Below are 21,977 nucleotides of genomic sequence, written 5' to 3'. Positions count from 1 at the left end.
GTTTGGTCCGAGCTTGATTCATTTAGATGTTATCGAGTTCTCAATTCAAGCTTATTTGATTATTTGAAATTTTTAGTTATTTGATTGGTTATTGAGCTTGATAATTTAAATTTATTTATATATTTTATTTTGTAGTTTATTTAGTATGCTGAAAAGAGTTTTATTAATAAATATGGTCCGTGAACATTCACGAACGTTAACGAGCTGAATGTTGGTGCAATATCCCTCAGGTCAAGGTTGACCTGGGTAACCAAGCTGAGTCTTGGTTTGGGTTTAGATGTTTGACAATAAGATATTGATTGAAGAAGAGTCAAGTAGGTCAAGGTTGACTGGATACTTGACTGGGAAGTCCTAACTGGGATGTTAGACAAAATGAAAGTCCTGGTGAGTGAAGCCAGGCAGAAGAAAAGTCCTGGTGAGTGAAGCCAGGCAGAAGAAAAGTCCTGGTGAGTGAAGCCAGGCAGAAGGAAGTCCTGGTGAGTGAAGCCAGGCAGAAGGAAGTCCTAGTGAGTGAAGCTAGGCAGATGAAAAATCCTGGTGAGTGAAGCCAGGTGAAAGTCCTAGTGAGTGAAGCTAGGCAGATGGAAATCCTGGTGAGTGAAGCCAGGTGAAAGTCCTAGTGAGTGAAGCTAGGTAGATGGAAAACCCTAGTGAGTGAAGCTAGGTGAAAGTCCTGGTGAGTGAAGCCAGGCAAGGGAAAATCCAGATGGATCAAGGATGATCGGACATCTGGTGCTGGGAAGTCCAAGTAGGTCAAAGGATTGACTGGATACTTGGCATGAAAGAAAAGTCTGTAAGACCGATAGGTTCGATAGAGGGGGGGGTGAATATCGATTCGAAAATATAGAGTATTAGCGCAGCGGAAAAGTAAAGTAGACACAGTTGTTTTTTACTTCGTTCGGAGCCTGTGACGACTCCTACTCGAAGGCCCGTGGTCCTTGACCACTTTCGTTGGGCAATCACTAGCAATTCGATAATAATTACAAAATGAATACAGGAAATGCTTAATGAAACAAAGTAATACCGACAAGAAAATTAACCAAAAACGAAGAAGCACTTTGTCGGAGCTTTGTTAGCGTCGCAGGAACGTAGAGCAGCGGGACCAGCAGTCGAAAGTTCTCAGTCGATGATTGATTCTGAAGCTTCTGCCTGAGGCTTCTTTTATATGCTGTCCCGGGCGCCTGGATCCCTTCCGGGCGCCTGGAATGTGACGTAGCTGCACAAACCATGATGCTCCACGTGGCGACGACTCGGCTGGATGAAATTTGCCTTCCGGGCGCCCGGATCCCTTCCGGGCGCCCGGACCTCCGGGCGCCCGGATCCCCTCCGGGCGCCCGGACCCCTCTTCTCCGGAAAGTCCTTCTCCTGCAAGAAAAGGTTAGTCCGAGGCAAATGTACCCTGCAGCAAAAGAATGTTAGCACAGTTTTATAGATGAGAAAAAGTATGACTTAGATTCCGTCTTTCCGAGACCGGAATCTAGTCACGATCTCGACTTAGATATCCGAAATGGATCTAAGCCGGATCGACGCCTAATGTCCCCTTCCCGGGAACGCGTCCTCGCAGTCACTCCCCTCCAGTGACTTACCTCACTTACCTGCCAGACGTCCGGTCAGCCCGTCGACCCGTCTGGACTTCTCGCCAAGCGTCCGGTCGGCCGTCGACCGCTTGGACTTCTCGCCAACTATCCGGTCACGTCGTCTGGACTTCTCGCCAGCTATCCGGTCGATCCGTCGACCAAGCTGGACTTCTCGCCTCAGCCCGTCGACCGCTTGGACTTCTCGCCACCGGTCGGTCCGTCGACCTAGCTGGACTTTTCCTGCACACTTGATAAAAGTCTCAGACAACAACAAACCTAACTTAACCTGATTTGTCATTCATCAAAACCTGAGTTAGACCGTTAGTGCTAACCGCACCAACAATCTCCCCCTTTTTGATGGAATGACAACCTGGTTAAGTTAGTGAAAAAAATATGCAAGAATCAAGCATGATTTTTAAGGTTTAAGTTAGTTTTTTTTTTTTTAGTTTGATTAAGTTGCTCTAACTTAACCAACCTAACCCTCCCCCTTTGGCATACATCAAAAATCGAGGGTAAACACACATAGTGAGAATTACTGAAAACAATAAGACTTTGAAAAATAACTGAGTTTTTAAATCCAAGAAAAGATCAGATTAACTTTGAAATGCTACTTAAACATAAGTTTTCAAAACCGAAATTCCAAAACTAAGTTTGAAAGGTCTATTTTTCAAAACTAATTTATTTTTCAACACTAGGTGTTTAAGATTCAATTTTCAAAATCAAGGAAACTAATATTGAGAAAGCTCAATTTATCTTTCAAATTAAGTAAGATTAAGTTTAAATCTTTACTTTTAGTTTTCAAGGGTGTATTAAAATATGTTTTTCAAAATCAAATTTTTCAAAGTTTAAAAAATATTAGATTAAAAATCATGGTTTAAAATACTTGAAAGGTTAAACAAATTTTGTGAGTTTAAAATTTTCACAATTTTAAACAGATTATTAAACTTTGATTTTCAAAATTAAGTTTAAAACTTAATTTGTGAAACTAAATAGTTATATTTCTCCCCCTGAATTTGATACCTATCTTCAACCAGCTGTCTAACCAATTAGGTACTAACTAACTATCATAAGACAGTAGTTTTCACTAGGTTAGTCAGATTAAGTTAATTGTAATCAGTCAGTGTTTGACTTGACTGATGAACTTTTAATCTGATTAATATTTGATTTATATTTAACGTCCAGACTTATACTGATGCACTGAAATAAGCATCTTAAGTCCAGACAGATGGCCTATGCATCTCACCCCTTTCTATGTTTGTCAAACACAAGCAAGGTAATCCTAGGGTGTTGGTGAGATGCTCAAGAACTCAACCTATGGGTACATGCTTTCTAAGGATGTAAACCTAGTCTAAGGCCAAAAACTGTTTTTGAAAGTCTAAAAATGGAAATTTTGAAAGCACACAAGTTTAGCCTATAAGTTGATAAAATTATTTTTTGAAAGGATTTTTGAAATTTCCTAGTCTATTGAGCAAGAACATATTCAATGTAAGTTTGAAATGTCACTAGATAAATCCAAAATATTTTACAAATAGCGTAGCTACAGAAGTAGGTCATCACTAAAGCTACTGAGATGATGAAGGGGGTGGTCCAGATCCCAAGGATCGAAGAAGTGTCATCAGCTCAGTGTGGCGGGTGTCCCCGGCAGCTCGCAACTCGGCAACCTCTCGCCGTATGTCCCGATGAAAATCGGAGTTCTCCTGCTGGAGACTCGCCATGGCTCTCTCTAGTCCGGTCATACGGTCGGCTAGTGTGCGGGGAGCGCGTCGTGGTGGGGGTGGTGGTGGAGCCGGTGCGGCTTCCTCCGGAAATAGTGCGAGCATGAACTCGTCCATCTGTGCGTCTGGATCGGGCTGGTGCTGTGCCCCCCTCCGCCAAGTCATAGTCCCGTCATCTCTATCTACCTGGATGCCGGCTAGGGAAAAGTTCCGAGAGGATATAACATCGAACTCGGTCATATGGGCCACGTCTCCTCTAGTGACATCAATGTGCAGTGAGGACATATAGGCTGTCAGAATGTGACCAAATGGCATATGGACTCGACTGTCAGTCACGTATCCGGCTGCGTAAATGATGGTGGAGAAGATATGTAGGCTAATGTCAATCTCCAATCTATGAATCAGGGCATAAAGTAGGAATGAGTGGAATGGGCGCATCACAGCGATGTCCCGAGTGGTCAGTGGTAAAATGCAAAGAACTACAACCCTATAAAGAGCGTAGTCCTGGACTCTAAGTTCTACTGACCTAAACTGTGTCACAGTGGGATCTCTCTCTCCCCCAAAAAAATACGAATACATCGTATCGAGAGTAATATGTGAGTAGGGATCGTCGAACGGTAGGTCCTTCGGAGGATAGCACAAAAAGGGGCAAGTAGAAGGACGCAATTCTAAAAACTCTCTGATAGTCGTAGGGGAAAATACTATATCAGTGCCTGCTGCCCTAGTGGTATAGGTGAAGTCATCTACTTTTACTAAGTTATTGCAAAATTCGGCACATAGACTTATGTTTATTGGACTGGTACACTCTACAAGGTTCCTTAAATTGTAGTGGCCTATAACCTCTAAGGCAGAGGGACATGACCTTAGGAAGAACGCTCTATCTATGCAGGTAGTCCTAATGGCCTTATAGATGGTGGACTCAAATTTAATCCTAAGTTCGTCTGTGGGAAACCTAGGGTCTGCACTAGCATTGGAGGGTCCAGCACCAGTATTTGTTCGTTTCTTACTGTATATAAAGAATATATATTAAAAAATTTAGAAGACAACAACAAAACAAAAAAAATATTTTAGAGAGGGGAAGAATATTTTACCGAGGAGCCATCGAGAAAAATATAGATTTGACGACCTCGGTTGAATCGCAACAGCGTCTTCACCGCACGAAAATTTAAATTTAGAGTACTTTCGCACTGAGGTTCAAAGTGAACCTTGGCAAAAGTGAGAATGAGTGGGGCTTCCGGGCGCCCGGGGTTGCTGGGGCGGGGCGCCCGGGACCCCTTCCGGGCGCCCCCGACGAGAATACCAGGGGCGCCCACCACTGGTTTTTGACTTTTTTTTTTTTTTTTGGATTAATTTAAGTTTCTTTAAAATTAATTAAGTTTGAAATTAATTTTTAAGTTTAAAATTTTGAAAATAATTTTTAAGTTTAAAATTAAAATTTTGAAATTAATTTTTAAGTTTAAAAATTACAATTTTTGAAATTAAGTTTAAAATTAAAATTTTTGAAATTAATTTTTAAGTTTAAGAATTTTGAAAATAATTTTTAAGTTTTAAAATTTTTGAAAATAATTTTTAAGTTTTAAAATTAAAATTTTTGAAATTAATTTTTAAGTTTAAGAATTTTGAAAATAATTTTTAAGTTTTAAAATTAAAATTTTTTAAATTAATTTTTAAGATTAAAATTAAAATTTTTGAAATTAATTTTTAAGTTTAAGAATTTTGAAAATAATTTTTAAGTTTTAAAATTAAAATTTTTGAAATTAATTTTTAAGTTTAAGAATTTTGAAAATAACTTTTAAGTTTTAAAATTTTTGAAAATAATTTTTAAGTTTTAAAATTAAAATTTTTGAAATTAATTTTTTAAGTTTAAGAATTTTGAAAATAATTTTTAAGTTTTAAAATTAAAATTTTTGAAATTAATTTTTAAGTTTAAGAATTTTGAAAATACCTTTTAAGTTTTAAAATTTTTGAAAATAATTTTTAAGTTTTAAAATTAAAATTTTTGAAATTAATTTTTAAGTTTAAGAATTTTGAAAATAATTTTTAAGTTTTAAAATTAAAATTTTTGAAATTAATTTTTAAGTTTAAAATTAAAATTTTTGAAATTAATTTTTAAGTTTAAGAATTTTGAAAATAATTTTTAAGTTTTAAAATTAAAATTTTTGAAATTAATTTTTAAGTTTAAAATTAAAATTTTTGAAATTAATTTTTAAGTTTAAGAATTTTTGAAAATAATTTTTAAGTTTTAAAATTAAAATTTTTGAAATTAATTTTTAAGTTTAAGAATTTTGAAAATAACTTTTAAGTTTTAAAATTAAAATTTTTGAAATTAATTTTTAAGTTTAAAATTAAATTTTTTGAAATTAATTTTTAAGTTTAAGAATTTTGAAAATAATTTTTAAGTTTTAAAATTAAAATTTTTGAAATTAATTTTTAAGTTTAAGAATTTTGAAAATAACTTTTAAGTTTTAAAATTTTTGAAAATAATTTTTAAGTTTAAGAATTTTGAAAATAACTTTTAAGAATTTTGAAAATAATTTTTAAGTTTTAAAATTAAAATTTTTGAAATTAATTTTTAAGTTTAAGAATTTTGAAAATAACTTTTAAGTTTAAGAATTTTGAAATTAATTTTTAAGTTTTAAACTTAAAATTAGCCTAATTCATCTCACCCGATCTATATTATCAATCAGGGAATCTTATGATTTTGTGAGATGAAATTGGTTTGATTACAGACTTTTGGTTTAACTTGTGTTAGATTCAGATTTAGTTTTGGTTTCCACAAATAGGCATTCTTCGGATAAACTTCTAAGCTTGGTGAGTCACAGGGACATCATTAGAAGTAACCAACCTTTCGAAGTTTTCCGAATAGTCCTATCCACGGAACTTAGTACTAAATCTTGGTCTAACTGGTTAGATCCTTAAAGGTAGCTTCGATCGGTTCCACTTGGCCAAATGCACGGATCGAAGCCATATCTTTCTAGACATGCGATGCCAAGCTTCCTAACGTACTATCATCCAAAAACTTCACCAGACCATGAGTCAAGTTAACCTCGGTCTCTTTTTAACTAATCCTTACCGGGTTAGTTTGTTTTGGGTTACCTCGGTATGTTAGTTTTGGAGGTGCCAGCTATGAGCCTCCCCTGAATTATTGGCCATTAATTTAGATTTTGGGTTTGTGTCGATTCTTTTTATAGTTATAATCAACTTGGTGATAGTCTAAATTTTGTTGAGTTTTGAATTTTGATTTTAAATTAAATTTATTTTTTAGTTTTTGATCTGATTTATTCAAGTTTATATAATGTATTTTATCTTTAGGTATATAGAATTGATTAAGTCCTACTTGCGTGGTTAAGCACGCTTTCGGGACCCAAGCTTGTTTAGTTGCTTTGTGTTGGGTTAATAATGATTTAAAGGTTTTGTTTGATTTTGACTTATATCCAAACCCGGTTTTATTATAGCATGCCTTTTGGTTATTTAGAATTAAATCTAAATTTTTAGATCTTGTTGTGAATTTTTCCAACAATTCTTTTAACTTATTAATTTCACTTTTTAATGATAAATTCTCCTCCTCAAGTGTTCGGTCTTGAGTTGAATTCGAATTTTTTAATTGTTCCTCGAGGTTTTGATTTTCCTCAAGAAGCAATTTATTTTCATTTTCCAATTTAACTAATTTTTTATTTAAACACGAGATAATTCTAAAGAATTTATGATTTAAGTTTCGGTATACCTCTTCGGAACCTTCGGAAACGAGTGCGGACTCGTGGCTCGATTCGGGTTCGGACCCGTCTTCCGATTCCTCTGATTCGTCTTCCGTTTCAGCTTCGCGAGCCATCAGCGCGAGGTGACTTTGGTGCTTTTGCCTTTCTCCCTCCGATTCGTCTGAGGAGGAATCGTCCCATGTTGCTTTGAGGGCTTTCTTCTTTGTTGACTTTGTTTTGTCAAGTTTCAATCTTGGGCATTCGTTCTTGTAGTGCCCCTTTTTGTTACATCCAAAACATGTGACATTTCTTGAGTCGGATGGAGAACTGATCTTCTGAAGATCCTGTTTGCTGAAGTTTCTCTTTTTCCTGGTGAACATTTTCCTTACCAGGTTCACCAGGTGTTCTTCGTCTTCAGAGTCTTGATCGGAGTCTTCTTCAGATTCGGGTTTGTTTTTCTTTTCTTTAGAGGAACCTGCAATTAAAGCTACACCTTTCTCGACCCCGGCGTTAGTTTGCTCATGAAGTTCTAATTCACAAAAGAGTTCATCCAATTTTAATTTAGATAAATTTTTTGAAATTTTGTAGGCATCTACAATTGATGCCCACAAATTATTTCGTGGAAAAGCATTTAACGCGTACCTTATTAAGTCTCGGTTCTCCATTTGGTGTCCTATCGCGTGGAGACCGTTGAGGATATCTTTGATCCTCGCGTGGAGCTGACTTGCCGTTTCTCCTTCCTGCATTTTTATATTAAAAATTTTATTTAACAGCAAATCTCTTTTTGTTACCTTCGCGTCGCTTGTTCCTTCGTTCAGCTCGATCAGTTTATCCCAGAGCTCCTTAGCGTTTTCATGCGGTCCGACCCGGTTCAGTTCTTCTCGTGTTAGTCCGCAGTGTAGAGTGTTGATGGCTTTGTTTTCAATTGATGCCTTTTTCTTTAAATCATTTGTCCATTCTTCAGGGTCTATTATTTTCCCGGAGTTGTCTACTGGAATTTTATAAGCCTTTGTGACGCTCATCCATTGGTCGTAGTCTGTCTTCATGTAGACCTCCATTCTTCTCTTCCAGTACGAAAAATCATCCCCGTTGAATAGGGGAGGACGAACTGTGCTGAAGCCTTCTTGTTGAGACATCTTATCCTGCACACACTAAATTAACTAGAAAAAATTCCAAGACTTCGTCTTGGATTAGTAGTGCGGGAAAAAATAGAAACTCTAAGTGTAACGAAAAAAATCTTCCAAAACGATAATAATATCAGTTTGGAGTTAGAAAATATTTCACCCCCTGTCTGATTGGTGGTTGCACCAAATCAGAGCGGTACCTGCTCTGATACCACTTGTAAGACCGATAGGTTCGATAGAGGGGGGGGTGAATATCGATTCGAAAATATAGAGTATTAGCGCAGCGGAAAAGTAAAGTAGACACAGTTGTTTTTTACTTCGTTCGGAGCCTGTGACGACTCCTACTCGAAGGCCCGTGGTCCTTGACCACTTTCGTTGGGCAATCACTAGCAATTCGATAATAATTGCAAAATGAATACAGGAAATGCTTAATGAAACAAAGTAATACCGACAAGAAAATTAACCAAAAACGAAGAAGCACTTTGTCGGAGCTTTGTTAGCGTCGCAGGAACGTAGAGCAGCGGGACCAGCAGTCGAAAGTTCTCAGTCGATGATTGATTCTGAAGCTTCTGCCTGAGGCTTCTTTTATATGCTGTCCCGGGCGCCTGGATCCCTTCCGGGCGCCTGGAATGTGACGTAGCTGCACAAACCATGATGCTCCACGTGGCGACGACTCGGCTGGATGAAATTTGCCTTCCGGGCGCCCGGACCCCTCTTCTCCGGAAAGTCCTTCTCCTGCAAGAAAAGGTTAGTCCGAGGCAAATGTACCCTGCAGCAAAAGAATGTTAGCACAGTTTTATAGATGAGAAAAAGTATGATTTAGATTCCGTCTTTCCGAGACCGGAATCTAGTCACGATCTCGACTTAGATATCCGAAATGGATCTAAGCTGGATCGACGCCTAATGTCCCCTTCCCGGGAACGCGTCCTCACAGTCACTCCCCTCCAGTGACTTACCTCACTTACCTGCCAGACGTCCGGTCAGCCCGTCGACCCGTCTGGACTTCTCGCCAAGCGTCCGGTCAGCCCGTCGACCTGCTTGGACTTCTCGCCAAGCGTCCGGTCAGCCCGTCGACCCGCTTGGACTTCTCGCCAGCTATCCGGTCAGCCCGTCGACCAAGCTGGACTTCTCGCCAAGCGTCCGGTCAGCCCGTCGACCCGCTTGGACTTCTCGCCAGCTATCCGGTCAGCCCGTCGACCTAGCTGGACTTTTCCTGCACACTTGATAAAAGTCTCAGACAACAACAAACCTAACTTAACCTGATTTGTCATTCATCAAAACCTGAGTTAGACCGTTAGTGCTAACCGCACCAACAAAGTCCAAGTAGGTCAAAGGGATTGACCGGATACTTGGCACAGAGAAAAGTCCAAGTGGGTCAAAGGGATTGACCGGACACTTGGTTAGGGAGTCCTAGCAGGTCAAGGGAGTGACTAGATGCTAGGCATGACATACCAACAGGTCAAGGTTGACCGGATGTTGGTTTGGGAGGTTTGGGACTTGGTTTTGGACAAAAATCAAGTGCTGGATCGATCAGTGGATCGATCCAGGCTCTGGATCGATCAATGGATCGATCCAGACCTGTCCCAGCGAACAGAGAGCCTCTGGATCGATCCGTGGATCGATCTAGAGGTCCCAATCGATCAGTGGATCGATTGGGACGCGGCTGCTTCGCGCGATAAGCGCTGGATCGATCCGTGGATCGATCCAGGCGCGTTTCCAGAACACAGAGGCACTCTGGATCGATCCGTGGATCGATCCAAAGCCTCCCCGATCGATTGGGAATATTCGAATCGATCGGGATCCGACCGTTGACATCGTTTATAGCTGCAGGCGTTCGATGGCTGCGGCATTGTTCACTGATTCACCCCAGAGCTCTCGCCAACTCCTCCACAGCGCTCACAAAGCTCAGATCGCCAGTTCTTGAAGGATCTTGGAAGCTCTCCAAGTCAAGAGGCGGATCAAAGCCAAGAAGAGAAGTTAGGGTTAGGGTTTTGTACTCATTGTAAGCTTGTAAGCTTGTATTTCTTGTATCCTTTCCCTCTCTTCTTGTATTGAGTCTTGTAGGGCTTCTCCGCCCTTGGTAGTTACCATAAAGGAGAGTTTTATTTAGTGGAGGGTGTGTGTGTTGGTGTGGATCCTTGGATTAGTCACCTCTTGTGAGGTGGATACCAAGTAAAATCAACCGTGTTAGCGTTGTGTGTTTGTTTCTGTATTTTCCGCTGCACATCTTTGAAGGAACAAGCAACGCCGAGCAACGAGCGAAGCGCGACGAGCTATTCACCCCCCCTCTAGCTACTTTTGGTCCTAACAAGTGGTATCAGAGCAAGGCCGCTCTTCACCGGAATCATCGCCGGAAGGGTCAAGCATAACAAGAAAACCTAGAGGGTGAAGAAGTTGGAGCAAATTCTTCAAATTCAAGATTTTATCAAGCTCAACTTCAAGATGCAATTCTAAGATGGACTTGGATTTGACACAAGGGTAGCTCCACCATACACATCGGCAAGCTTCGATTCTTGGAGATCAAGAATCGAAAACTTTCTTATGATGGAGATAGAGCAATGGTTTGCTCTAATGGAAGGCTTCAAAGCTCCAACGAACTCCAAGGGCAAGCTTCTAAAGAAAAGCAGATGGAGCTCAGAGCAAATTCAAAGGGGCGAGGCAAATGACAAAGTGACCAAGCTTCTGGTCAACTTATTGCCTAGCCACATCTTGGCTCGAGTTGGAGAATTCGAAGATGCCAAGGAGCTTTGGAGCAAATTGGCCAAGCTTCATGAAGAGATCCCCTCCACTGTACAAGATCATGAAGAATCCAGAGAGGGTGACTCTTTGGAGCAAGACCAAGAGGAGGACTCCGAGGTTGAGAGATGCTCAACCTCCGAAGAAGAGGAAATCCAAGAAGCTTCATCCTCAAGGGAATGCAACGAAGGGAACAAGGAGGGAGCATACTCCTTGTTTCATATTCAAGATGATGAAGCCTCCACCTCTAGGATTGAGGGGGAGCAATCCTTGGTGACACCGGATCAAGAAGAAGGAGAAGCTTCTACATCCGGGTCAAGAGATGAAGAGGATGAAGAAGCTTCCACCTCCACAAGTCAAGAAAAATCAAATGGAGGAGCATCACTATCGGATCAAGAGGAAGCCCCTACATCCACATCACATGGAGGAGAAAGCACCACCCCTACACAAGAAGGTATAAATGTTTCAATTAAAAATAAAAATCATATAATATGTGTTGAGTGTAGGGAAAATGGGTATTACAAGAGCAAGTGTCCCAACTTGGCCAAGAAAAAGGGTCAAGTGACACAAAAGGGCAAGGAGAAGCCCAAGGAGACCACCCCTGAGACAAAGAAGAGCAAGGAGCATATTATATGCTTCTCTTGCAATCAAAAGGGGCATTACCGAAGTCAATGCCCCAAGGGGAAGAAGGTGGTCAAGGCTCAAGGAGGCACTAGTCAAGGGGGAGCCTCCAAGGTAAAGAAGAAGGTAACATTTATTGAGCCTACCCCTTTACATTATGGTAAAAAGCATGATAGCTCTAACTTATATCATTTTAATGCTATTTACCATGAAAATAGAAAGCATGATAGCGTTAAAGAAAAACATAGAGCTTTTCATGCTAAAACCACTACACCTAATGTTAGGAAGGTAGATAGACACTTGGGCAATAACTCTAAAGATTTTAGATACAAGCCCAAAAACAAATATGCTCATGAATCAAATGAAAAATCTAAAACTAAGGACTTAGTGATAGAAAATCAAGTCTTGAGGTCAAGACTTGATAAAATGGAAAAGACCCTAAAAAGGATGGAAAATATCCTATTAGGGCAAAATGAGCATAACCTAGGTTTAGGGGTACAAAAGTCATCCAATGGCCATAGAGGTTTGGGATACAAACCAAAGGCTAAGAAGGATGTGCCCTCTTACCATAGAGTTCCATATAGTTATGGAACAAACCCTAGGTCTAGTGGTCAAGCCAAAAATACTAGGGAAGTCATCCCTAAGAGTATTTTTGCAATAAATGTGACTAAGACTTCTAAGAAGTCTAAGAAAGTCACAAACAAGGTCCCAAGAGAGGTTATCCCTAGAGTTGACCTAGAAAATGTGACCAAGGCTTCTAAGAAGCCCAACAAGGTCACTAGGAAGGTATCTAGGGAAGTTATACCTAGTGAGTACCTAGAGCATCCAAGGAGCACCAATAGGTGTTGGGTTCCTAGGAGCATCTTCTCTACCCCATAGATGGGTTAGAGAGTGTCAACTCCAATTAGAAGGGTAGTTAACCCAACTTTGAGGAAATTGACACTCAAGGAGCATTTTCAAGGTTTTAGTTAACCTTTGAAAATGAAATGGAATTATTGATTACTCCTTGAAAGAGTAAAATGTGCCAAATAGTGAAAAATTGTTTTTATCTTAAAATGACACAAATTGGGAAATTCATAAGAACTATCAAGTTGGGATTTTGGTATGTTCTTAGGCAATTTAAGGCAATCCGGGCCTTAAAATTTAAAAGTGCTACTCTTGAGGAAAAATGGAATATGCCAACATTTGAGGACATGTTTATTTTCAATTGGCATACATTAAATCAAGGAAATTAGAAATGCCAATTTAGGTTTTGGCATTCTCTTGAAGGACTTTAGGGCAATCTAGGTTTAAGTTGTAAGTTTAGCTAAGATTTTAAGGATACTTAGATAGCTAATCTAGGTATATTTTATTTATGCTAAATCTTGCCATGATTGTTTGCCCATCATATGCCATGACATCATGTCTAGTTTTTGCATTCATGTTTTATTATGAAAAATCCAAAAATACCATGTCATGACATTCATACATCATATAGTAATAGGATATTTTCTTTTGAAAATTATTTTCTTTTGATGTATGCCATAACATAATCATGCATTAAGTTTAATTCCTTGTAATTAAGGACAAATGGCATCTAACGACACTTATTGACAAGTGACATCCTAGGTGGATGTCTAACATTTCTAAAATGCCTAGATAAATATGCATGATCCCTAGATTAGGGCAAAAACCAAAATCTACATCTCACAAAGACTATAAGGTGACTTGTATGTGTGTTGTCCATATTATATACAAGTGAGATGTTAGGATGATGAACAAAACTCAAGATGTTGATTTAGTGCATTCTTTTGAGTTTTAGGTTCATCAAAACACATAGTTATGTGTTTTCCCATCATTGGGAAAGCTAATGTACAAGTCATGTGCATTATGCCCAAGGAACATGATGGGATATTGGTTTTGAAAATGTTTTAAAAATGTTTTTGGAAAACCTTGGTGAAGGCTATCTTTTGATAGTAATCACCATTGAATAGTTAGACACAAACTTGAAGAAAAATACTAAAGTTTTTGCAAGTTTTCAAGTTTGTGTCAATCTTTGAAAATATGATGTATTTTCATAGAAATCTATTTTTCCATGATTAAGTATGCCCTAAATAATGTCTACACGAAATTTCATAATTTTTGGATTTTTGTAGAATTTTCTAGGGGTTTCTGAAGTTGACTGAAATGGAATTTCAGCAACTATCGAGTCTCGATCGATCCATGGATCGATTGAGTTCTGAATCGATCCATGGATCGATTCAACGGCAACTGTAGGAGCTCGCTGGATCGATCAGCCGATCGATCCGAGTCTGAATCGATCGATGGATCGATTCAGAAAGGTTCAATCGATTGGAACCCAACTCCAATCGATCCAAGTTGCTGATTTTGGCTGGGAAGGCTTGATTTCAGCATCTTTGAACCCCTTTGAGTCTAGGTAACCATTCCAAACCCCTTAAATACATTTGTATACATAGAAAGGGTGTTTTCATGTTGAAAACAAGGATGGATTGGTTAACGAAGACTAAGTAGAAGTTTAGGTTGAGGTTGTTTCAAATTTTGAATATTTGAACCTCAAAACGTCTAAATTTGGGTTTCCTAATGTTTTAGGGATTCCAAGTTATTGTTGGTGCAATGACAGAAGTTACCACCATGTCTTTAGGGGGAGGGACTCTTTAAAGACATGAAAATTATTTTTCATAAACCTTGGAAGGTGGTTAACCTTCTGTTGTGAACTTGCTCAAGGTTGAGCATTTAAACTTGAAATGGGGAGAAATGGGGAGTGGATATCCTCATTATTTCAAGTGGACACTCAAGTAGTAGATAATGCTCAAGGTTGGGTAGTTGTCTACATTGAGGGAGAAGTTAAGGATAAATGAAGGGTATGGGACCTTCATTATCGTGTTGATCACAACGAGTGAGGTTGTGAACAACGATGAGCAACTCTTCAGGGGGAGAGTCTTCAACAAATGGATTTGTTGAAGTGTGCCCAGAATTGGAGCATAGGTTGATGTGTGTCCGACGATGGGTTGATGTGTGCCAATAGGGGGAGAATGTATGGTTAAGTTTAGGCTTTCATTACCTATGGGAAGGTCATAGGGGGAGAATGAAAGGACTCATGAAAGGGAGTAAGTTAGGCTTTCATTACCTAGAGGGAGTTTGCCCTCTTAGGGGGAGAATGAAGAGCTTAATTTATGCTTTCATTACCTAGTGGCATGAAGAAGGAGGCTATGGGATTAGCCTAACTTACATATGGGATTGTAAGTGTTATTGTGGTATTGTCAAACATCAAAAGGGGGAGATTGTTGGTGCATCCCTCAGGTCAAGGTTGACCTGCAACCAAGCTGAGTCTTGGTTTGGGTTTAGATGTTCGACAATAAGATATTGATTGAAGAAGAGTCAAGTAGGTCAAGGTTGATTGGATACTTGATGGAAGTCCTAACTGGGATGTTAGGCGTAAGAAAAGTCCGGTGAGTGAAGCCAGGAAGAAAAGGTCCCGTGAGTGAAGCTAAGTCTGGTGAGTGAAGCCAAGTAAGTCCGGTGAGTGAAGCTAGGCGGATGGAAGTCCTAGTGAGTGAAGCTAGGCGGATGGAAAATCTGGTGAGTGAAGCCGGTGAAAGTCCTAGTGAGTGAAGCTAGGCGGATGGAAATCCTGGTGAGAGCCGGTGAAAGTCCTAGTGAGTGAAGCTGGCGGATGGAAAACCCTAGTGAGTGAAGCTAGGTGAAAGTCCCGGTGAGTGAAGCCGGGCAGGAAAATCCAGATGGATCAAGGATGATCGGACATCCGGTGTTGGGAAGTCCAAGTAGGTGATTGACTGGATACTTGGCATGAAAGAAAAGTCCAAGTAGGTCGAAAGGATTGGCCGGATACTTGGCACAGAGAAAAGTCCAAGTGGGTCAAAGGATTGACCGGACACTTGGTAAGGGAGTCCTAGCAGTCAAGGGAGTGACTAGATGCTAGGCATGACATACCAACAGTCAAGGTTGACCGGATGTTGGTTTGGGAGATTTGGGACTTGGTTTTGGACAAAATCAGTCGGATCGATCGATGGATCGATCCGCACTGCCCCAATCGAGCCTCGGATCGATCCGTGGATCGATCGAGGTCCCAATCGATCGCTGGATCGATTGGGACGCTGCTTCGAGCGATAAGCGCTGGATCGATCCGTGGATCGATCCAGCGCTTTCGATAAGCGCCGGATCGATCCGTGGATCGATCCAAAGCCTCCCGATCGATTGGAATATTCGAATCGATCGGGATCCGACCGCTGACATCGCTTATAGCCGCAGGCGTTCGATGGCTTCGGTACCGATTCACCCTGAGCTCTCGCCAACTCCTCCACAAAGCTCATCAGTTCTTGAAGGATCTTGGAAGCTCTCCAAGTCAAGAGGCGGATCAAAGCCAAGAAGAGAAGCTAGGGTTAGGGTTTTGTACTCATTGTAAGCTTGTAAGCTTGTATTTCTCGTATCCTTTCCCTCTCTTCTTGTATTGAGTCTTGTAGGGCTTCTCCGCCCTTGGTAGTTACCATAAAGGAGAGTTTTATTTAGTGGAGGGTGTGTGTGTTGGTGTGGATCCTTGGATTAGTCACCTCTTGTGAGGTAGATACCAAGTAAAACCAACCGTGTTAGCGTTGTGTGTTTGTTTCTGTATTTTCCGCTGCACATCTTTGAAGGAACAAGCAACGCCGAGCAACGAGCGAAGCGCGACGAGCTATTCACCCCCCCCCCCTCCTCTAGCTACTTTTGGTCCTAACACTGAACACATATATATTTAAGATTGGTTGTTTAGCTTCTTGTTTGTTTAATTAATTTCATGTATATTGAACTAACATAAACAAACTCTTACTTAACTGAATACAAAAGTTGTTCATGAATACTTAGTTTATTTATAACCCTACCTTAGTTTATTTATAACCCTACTTGTTATAAGTAACTACTATAATATTAAATCAACTACTAAAATTATTTAAACTTCATTAAAATTATTTTTAAATAATTATAATAATTATTTAAATAATTTTTCAATAGCTGCTTGCTTAAATAAATGTTATGTACTTGTAGTATCCATTTACATACCTACAAAGTGTTACAATACTATAATAGTATTGCATCAACTATTATAGCGTTATACTAATTATTCTATAATTGTTATATATTATAATAACTAGTTGTAATGATTATAATAATATTTTTGAAATAAATAATGTAGTATTCTTTTTAACAATATTTAAAAACAATGTTCTTTTAATAATTTACATAATTTACAATGTTATTTTATTTTTTTTAAATGAAAGGGGCAACATAAAAACAAACAAATAAAAAAATAATAAAATTTATAATGATTAAAAGATTTTATGGATTCGGAGACCCCGATTGCTGTGATACCCGCCACAAGAAGACAAATTAAATGTTTACAATAATCAAAGTCCAAAAAGTTGTGATGCGTGATGATGATAGATTGATAAAAAAAAACTCGCTTCTTCTCAAACAAAAAATAAAATAAAATCCAAATATAATAGTTTTGAAAAATCTTTTTTTGTCGTTATTTTTGATGAGATATATTAAAAGAAAAAAGAAAACAGTGAGTTTTATTAGAGAAGAAGTTTCTGTTCATTTGGCCTAAGCTTTCTCTCTACTTGAATTCTTTCTGCCTCCGTACTGCCTGCTTCAGAAAGAAAGAAAGAAACAGGGAACAAAAAAAGTTGCCATCCTTTTCTTCCCCTTCTTCTTCTTCTTCACGATCTTCCTGTTTTTGTTGCGGGAATTTGATCGATTATCTCGGTTTTGGTTTCGCTAATTTAGTAAAGGAGAGATTTTTACTCGATTTGAGGAGACCGCCGGAGGAATTTGCAGTTAAAGGTGAGATTTTTACCAGTGTGAAGAGAGGATGAGGGCGGAGCTGAGCACAATCCAGCAGATGCTAACGCCGGAGGCGGCGAGCGTGCTTGCTCGCTCCATCGTGGAGGCGGTGCAGAGGAAGCACGGGCGGATCACGCCCCTCCACGTAGCTGCCGTTCTTCTGGCCGCGCCCTCCGGCATCCTCAGGCGGTCCTGCTTGAGCTCTCACCCCGACTCCGCCTCCCACCCGCTTCGTTGCCGCGCTCTCGAGCTCTGCTTCTCCGTGGCGCTCGATCGCCTGCCCTCTGACGGCGGCCGGGACGCCGCCCAGCCGCCGATGTCGAACGCGCTGAAGGCGGCGCTCAAGCGCGCGCAGGCCAACCAGCGTCGCGGGTGCCCCGAGCAGCCGCAACAACCGGCCGCGCCGCTGCTGGCTGTCAAGGTCGAGCTCGACCAGCTCGTCGTCTCCATCCTCGATGACCCTCAGGTCAGCCGCGTCATGCGGGAGGCCGGCTTCTCCTCAACCGTCGTCAAGGCCGTCGTCGAGCAATCACTATCCTCGTCTTCCTCCAACTCCTCCTCCACCTCATCTACTATCACCGCCGCAGTGCTTTCCACCACCACTTCCCCTGTTTCTCCTGTTCCGCCTTCCCCTGCCCACCTCTATGTGAACCCCCGCCTCTTCAATGGAAGCGGCGCAGCTGCCACAGCCAGCATCGAGCAACCGCGAACGGAGGAGGTCAAAAGGGTCATGAGCACACTATCACGATCCAAGAAACGAAATCCAGTTCTCGTCAGCGATATCGATCCGGAGGCCGTTATCCAGGACGTGATCCAAAAAATCGAGTCCGGCGCCGCCCCGCCGCCGCTCCACACCGCCAAAGTTGTCTCTTTTGGCAAAGATTTCTCCGCTGCCATGGCCTCCGGCGTCAAATCCTGGATCGCCGCAAAGATACGAGAGTTAGGCAGCATCCTCGAGTCTCAACTCATCGGTGGAGACCACGGCGTGGTGGTCGATATCGGAGACCTCAAGTGGCTGGTGGACAGCTCCGTTCGGCCCCCGACGATGACTTTATCGAAGATCAACGCACAGCAGACCGTCTCCGAAACTGCCCACACCGCAGTGGCGGAGATGGCGACACTTCTCCAATCGTTCCGCGACCGCGGCCGGCAGATTTGGCTACTCGGCACGGCGACGTGGACGACGTACCTCCGGTGCCAAGTCTACCACCCGACGATGGAGGACGACTGGGATCTGCAGGCGGTGCAAATGGCTCCAAGCTTCCAAAATTTTCCAAGGTGAGATTTTTATTAGATCTATAAGCTTTTCCTCTTCGATCCCATCCAAGAATCATCATAACAAAAACCAATTGTTTTCTTCTCCCCGATTCAAAATCTGCAGGACTTGTAAGCAAATTCCAGTGACTATAAACTCTGCAACAAACACAGGGATGTGCGCACTTTGCACCGAGGGCTACAGGCACGACATTACCAAGGGAAGCCACCAACCTGCTCCAAAGGTAGACGAGAACAGAGCATTGCCGCCATGGCTGCAGCTGGCCAAGCGCTGCAATGAATCCGGCACAACCGATCATGTTCAGCACAAGGAAACGCTGCTGAAGAAATGGCAACACATTTGCTCTCGGCTTCACTCCAAAGCCTCTCCTCCTTCTCCGTTGCTTCTCTGTTCAGGAAACTCACCGGCTATACCACTTGTTGAGATATCAGTGAAGACTGATCTTGTACTTGGCAATTCTGCAACCTGCAATCCGAACGAGCCCAAGAAAGTAGAGTTCTTGAACCAGAAGAAGACTAATTTCGCCGGCGTTTCTGATATCGACGCCTTCAAGAGGTTGTACAAGGGGCTCCTGGACAAGGTCAGCTGGCAGCCGGAAGTGGCCTCCGCCATGGCCGCTACCGTGCTAAGACTCAAGTCCGAAAGCAGGAGGAGAGGCCATTCCTGGCTTCTCTATCTGGGGCCTGACAAGATTGGCAAGCGGAAGATGGCCACTGCGTTATCGGAGCTGGTATTCGGCACTCCTCCAGTCGTCGTCAAGCTCGGCGGCGATGCTGAGGAGGAAGGAGAGTGCACCGTGAGCTCCTCCCGTGGGCGGACGTTGATGGATCGAGTAGTGGAGGCGATCCGGAAGAACCCGTTCGCGGTGGTGCTCGTTGAGGAATTTGACCGAACAAATGATGTGCTGGTAAGGGGAAGCATAAAGAGGGCGATGGAACAGGGGAGGATGGTGGATTCGCATGGACGAGAGATCAGCTTGGGAAGTGCGATATTCATCGTGACGTCGAGTTGGCTTCCGGAAGAGTTCAAGAAATCTCACAAGTCTTTGATCGAATGCGAGGAGAAGATCCTCCGAGCGGCAGCGCGGGGGCGGTGGCTCGAGCTCTCGGCGGAGAAAACCACTTCGAAACGATGCGTCGATTGGCTCCGGCACGGTGCTCCGCCGACGAAGCTACGACGGCCGCTTTCGCTGGACCTCAATCTGGCCATGGGGATGGCGGAGGAGGCCGATCCCGGTGAGGGGTCGAGCGACGTGACTGTGGAGCGTGATGTCAGCAAGGAGCGGCTCGACGTCAAGCAATCGACCTCGTCCGTGGCTGCAGAGATGGCCGAGCTGGCGGATGGCGCGGTGGTGTTCGAGCCGGTGGACTTCTCGCCGATGCGGCGTCGAGCGGCGGAGGCGATATCGAGCATCTATGCGGCCGTAATGGGGGATAAGTGGTCAATAAGGGTCGACGAGGAGGCCACCGACCGGGTCGTGGGCTGTGCGTGGATCGCCGGCGAGAAGCTCGACGAATGGTCTGAGAGAGTACTAACTCCTCGCTTTAAGGAATTAAAGGGCAGATTGAAGACGGCTGAGGGAGCGGTGGGCGTCCGCCTATCGGTAATGGAAGGCAGCGAGGCGGCGAAGGCGAGCAGTAGCCGCAGCGAACGGGATTGGACGCCGGCGGTGAGGGTTGCGGTCGAAGGGGCGTAGAGTTTAAAATTATGGAATATTTGAGGGTGGATTTGTACACGTAAACATTATAGTAATTTTCTTTTTCATTTCGTTAATTCGGCGATAATAACATATATAAACTATACAAATTCAATTTAATTTATGTTATATGGTTTGTTTTTAGTAAAATATATCAAGAAAGGGCATGATTGCTAATGAATAAAATCACCAAAGATGTTCCCATATTGATTCTGTCTGAAAATTATAGAGATGATGTGTTAAATACAATGGATCAATAATTAATTAGTAGTAGATTTTTATTCCTAAAAAGTAGAAAATGATCCAATAAAGTGTTAGTGCTTAGAAATAGTGGGAATTCCTAACGAAGGTCTTTCGACGTTCAAATTAGTACAAGATTGAGCGGGTGGATGAAGAACAATAGTAGATATGTACTTTCACCATGTAGAAGACTCCCCTTTATATATCTACTCTCATAACCTTTGTAATTATGAGGTGGTAAAGTGTGTTAGAGTTTGTTAGGTAAGGTATAATAATTATCTGAGAAATTTTTCTTCTACCCATATATATACCTCTTTGTTGTTTGTTGAGGCTAATGAAGGAATATGTTGTTATATATGGTCGACGGACGGGGGATAAGATGGCCCCTAAAGAAGGTCCTAGAAAAATATTCTCTGACACAGTTTGTTATTCTAACAGATTATTAGGATATTGTCCGACAAACATATCTCAATTGGTCGTTAAGCCTGTCGCCCTTAGGATGTTATCAGTTAAATATATCTCAACCGATCATTAAGGCGCACCGCCTTGTTAGGATGTTATCTAATAAATATATATCGATCGATCATTAAACCAACCGCTTCTATTGGGTCGTTAGGTTGCACTCGGTATATCCTACTCTATAATGTATCATATTGCATGTATTATGGTCGTCTAGTGAGGTCACCCGCCTTTATATCTGTCTCGGCATTAAACCACTTGGTTATATCTGACATAACTTTGAAACCTTCGTTCGGAAAATGATATAGTGTCTTGGCCATGTTGGAAATCCATTCGAGTAATAATACAGTCCTTCCTGGAAATTCCTCTGATAATTTATGCTTTGTTGAAATTCCGTCCGAGTAGTAATATGAGGATGAATTTTATAGGCTCAGTCATCCTTCTACCTGACCGGGCATACAGTGAGCTACCCAGGGAAACACTGCTACGTTCTGAGAGGTTTAGTCTATATGTTAAGCTGGGATGTGTTTGGTTCGGCTAAATATTTGTACAGGCAGGGCATGCGAACTTGTTCGACTTCATAACTCGTTGAACACACATACATGCTACCACATGGAAACCCATTAGGGGCGGCCGACCATCAGGGTCGCCCGGGCATATACAGAGAGACTCATATGAAGTAAGGAGTTTAACTTTCCTCTTGACCATACCTATGGTTGGTCTATTAGGAAGTGAGTCGACCACTCTGGCCAATCATAAGGTCAACCGTCCTTAATTTTGGTCGCCTTAAAATCTGGCCATCCTTAAAACACTAACCTCCTCAGGTCTGATCGGCTTAAGGACTGACAACCCTTATCTAGCCGGTCAACTTATAACTCGATCAGATTGATTCTAAGAACCCTATTAATGGACAACTAATTAAAGCTACATGAGAGGATATTATTCTTTCTCGATTGGGACTGCCACATCATCTTGACTTTAACCATCCCGTCATTCTGAT

General features: G+C 41.7%; 1 protein-coding gene across 1 annotated transcript; it reads left to right on the top strand.

The window, feature by feature from the left end:
• The first annotated feature begins 17,035 nt into the window (after positions 1 to 17,035).
• On the top strand, positions 17,036 to 20,396 carry LOC122051613 (protein SMAX1-like). The gene is made up of 2 exons (XM_042612823.1): positions 17,036 to 18,584; positions 18,688 to 20,396. The coding sequence occupies exons 1-2, from the start codon at positions 17,335 to 17,337 to the stop codon at positions 20,276 to 20,278; spliced, it is 2,841 nt and encodes a 946-aa protein (XP_042468757.1). The 5' UTR covers positions 17,036 to 17,334; the 3' UTR covers positions 20,279 to 20,396.
• Positions 20,397 to 21,977: the final 1,581 nt, after the last annotated feature.

The sequence above is a fragment of the Zingiber officinale genome, chromosome 3A (assembly GCF_018446385.1).
Source record: "Zingiber officinale cultivar Zhangliang chromosome 3A, Zo_v1.1, whole genome shotgun sequence".
NCBI classification, from domain to species: domain Eukaryota; kingdom Viridiplantae; phylum Streptophyta; class Magnoliopsida; order Zingiberales; family Zingiberaceae; genus Zingiber; species Zingiber officinale.
Note: the sequence above shows the minus strand (reverse complement) of the source record. Positions and strands in the feature narration are given on the sequence as shown.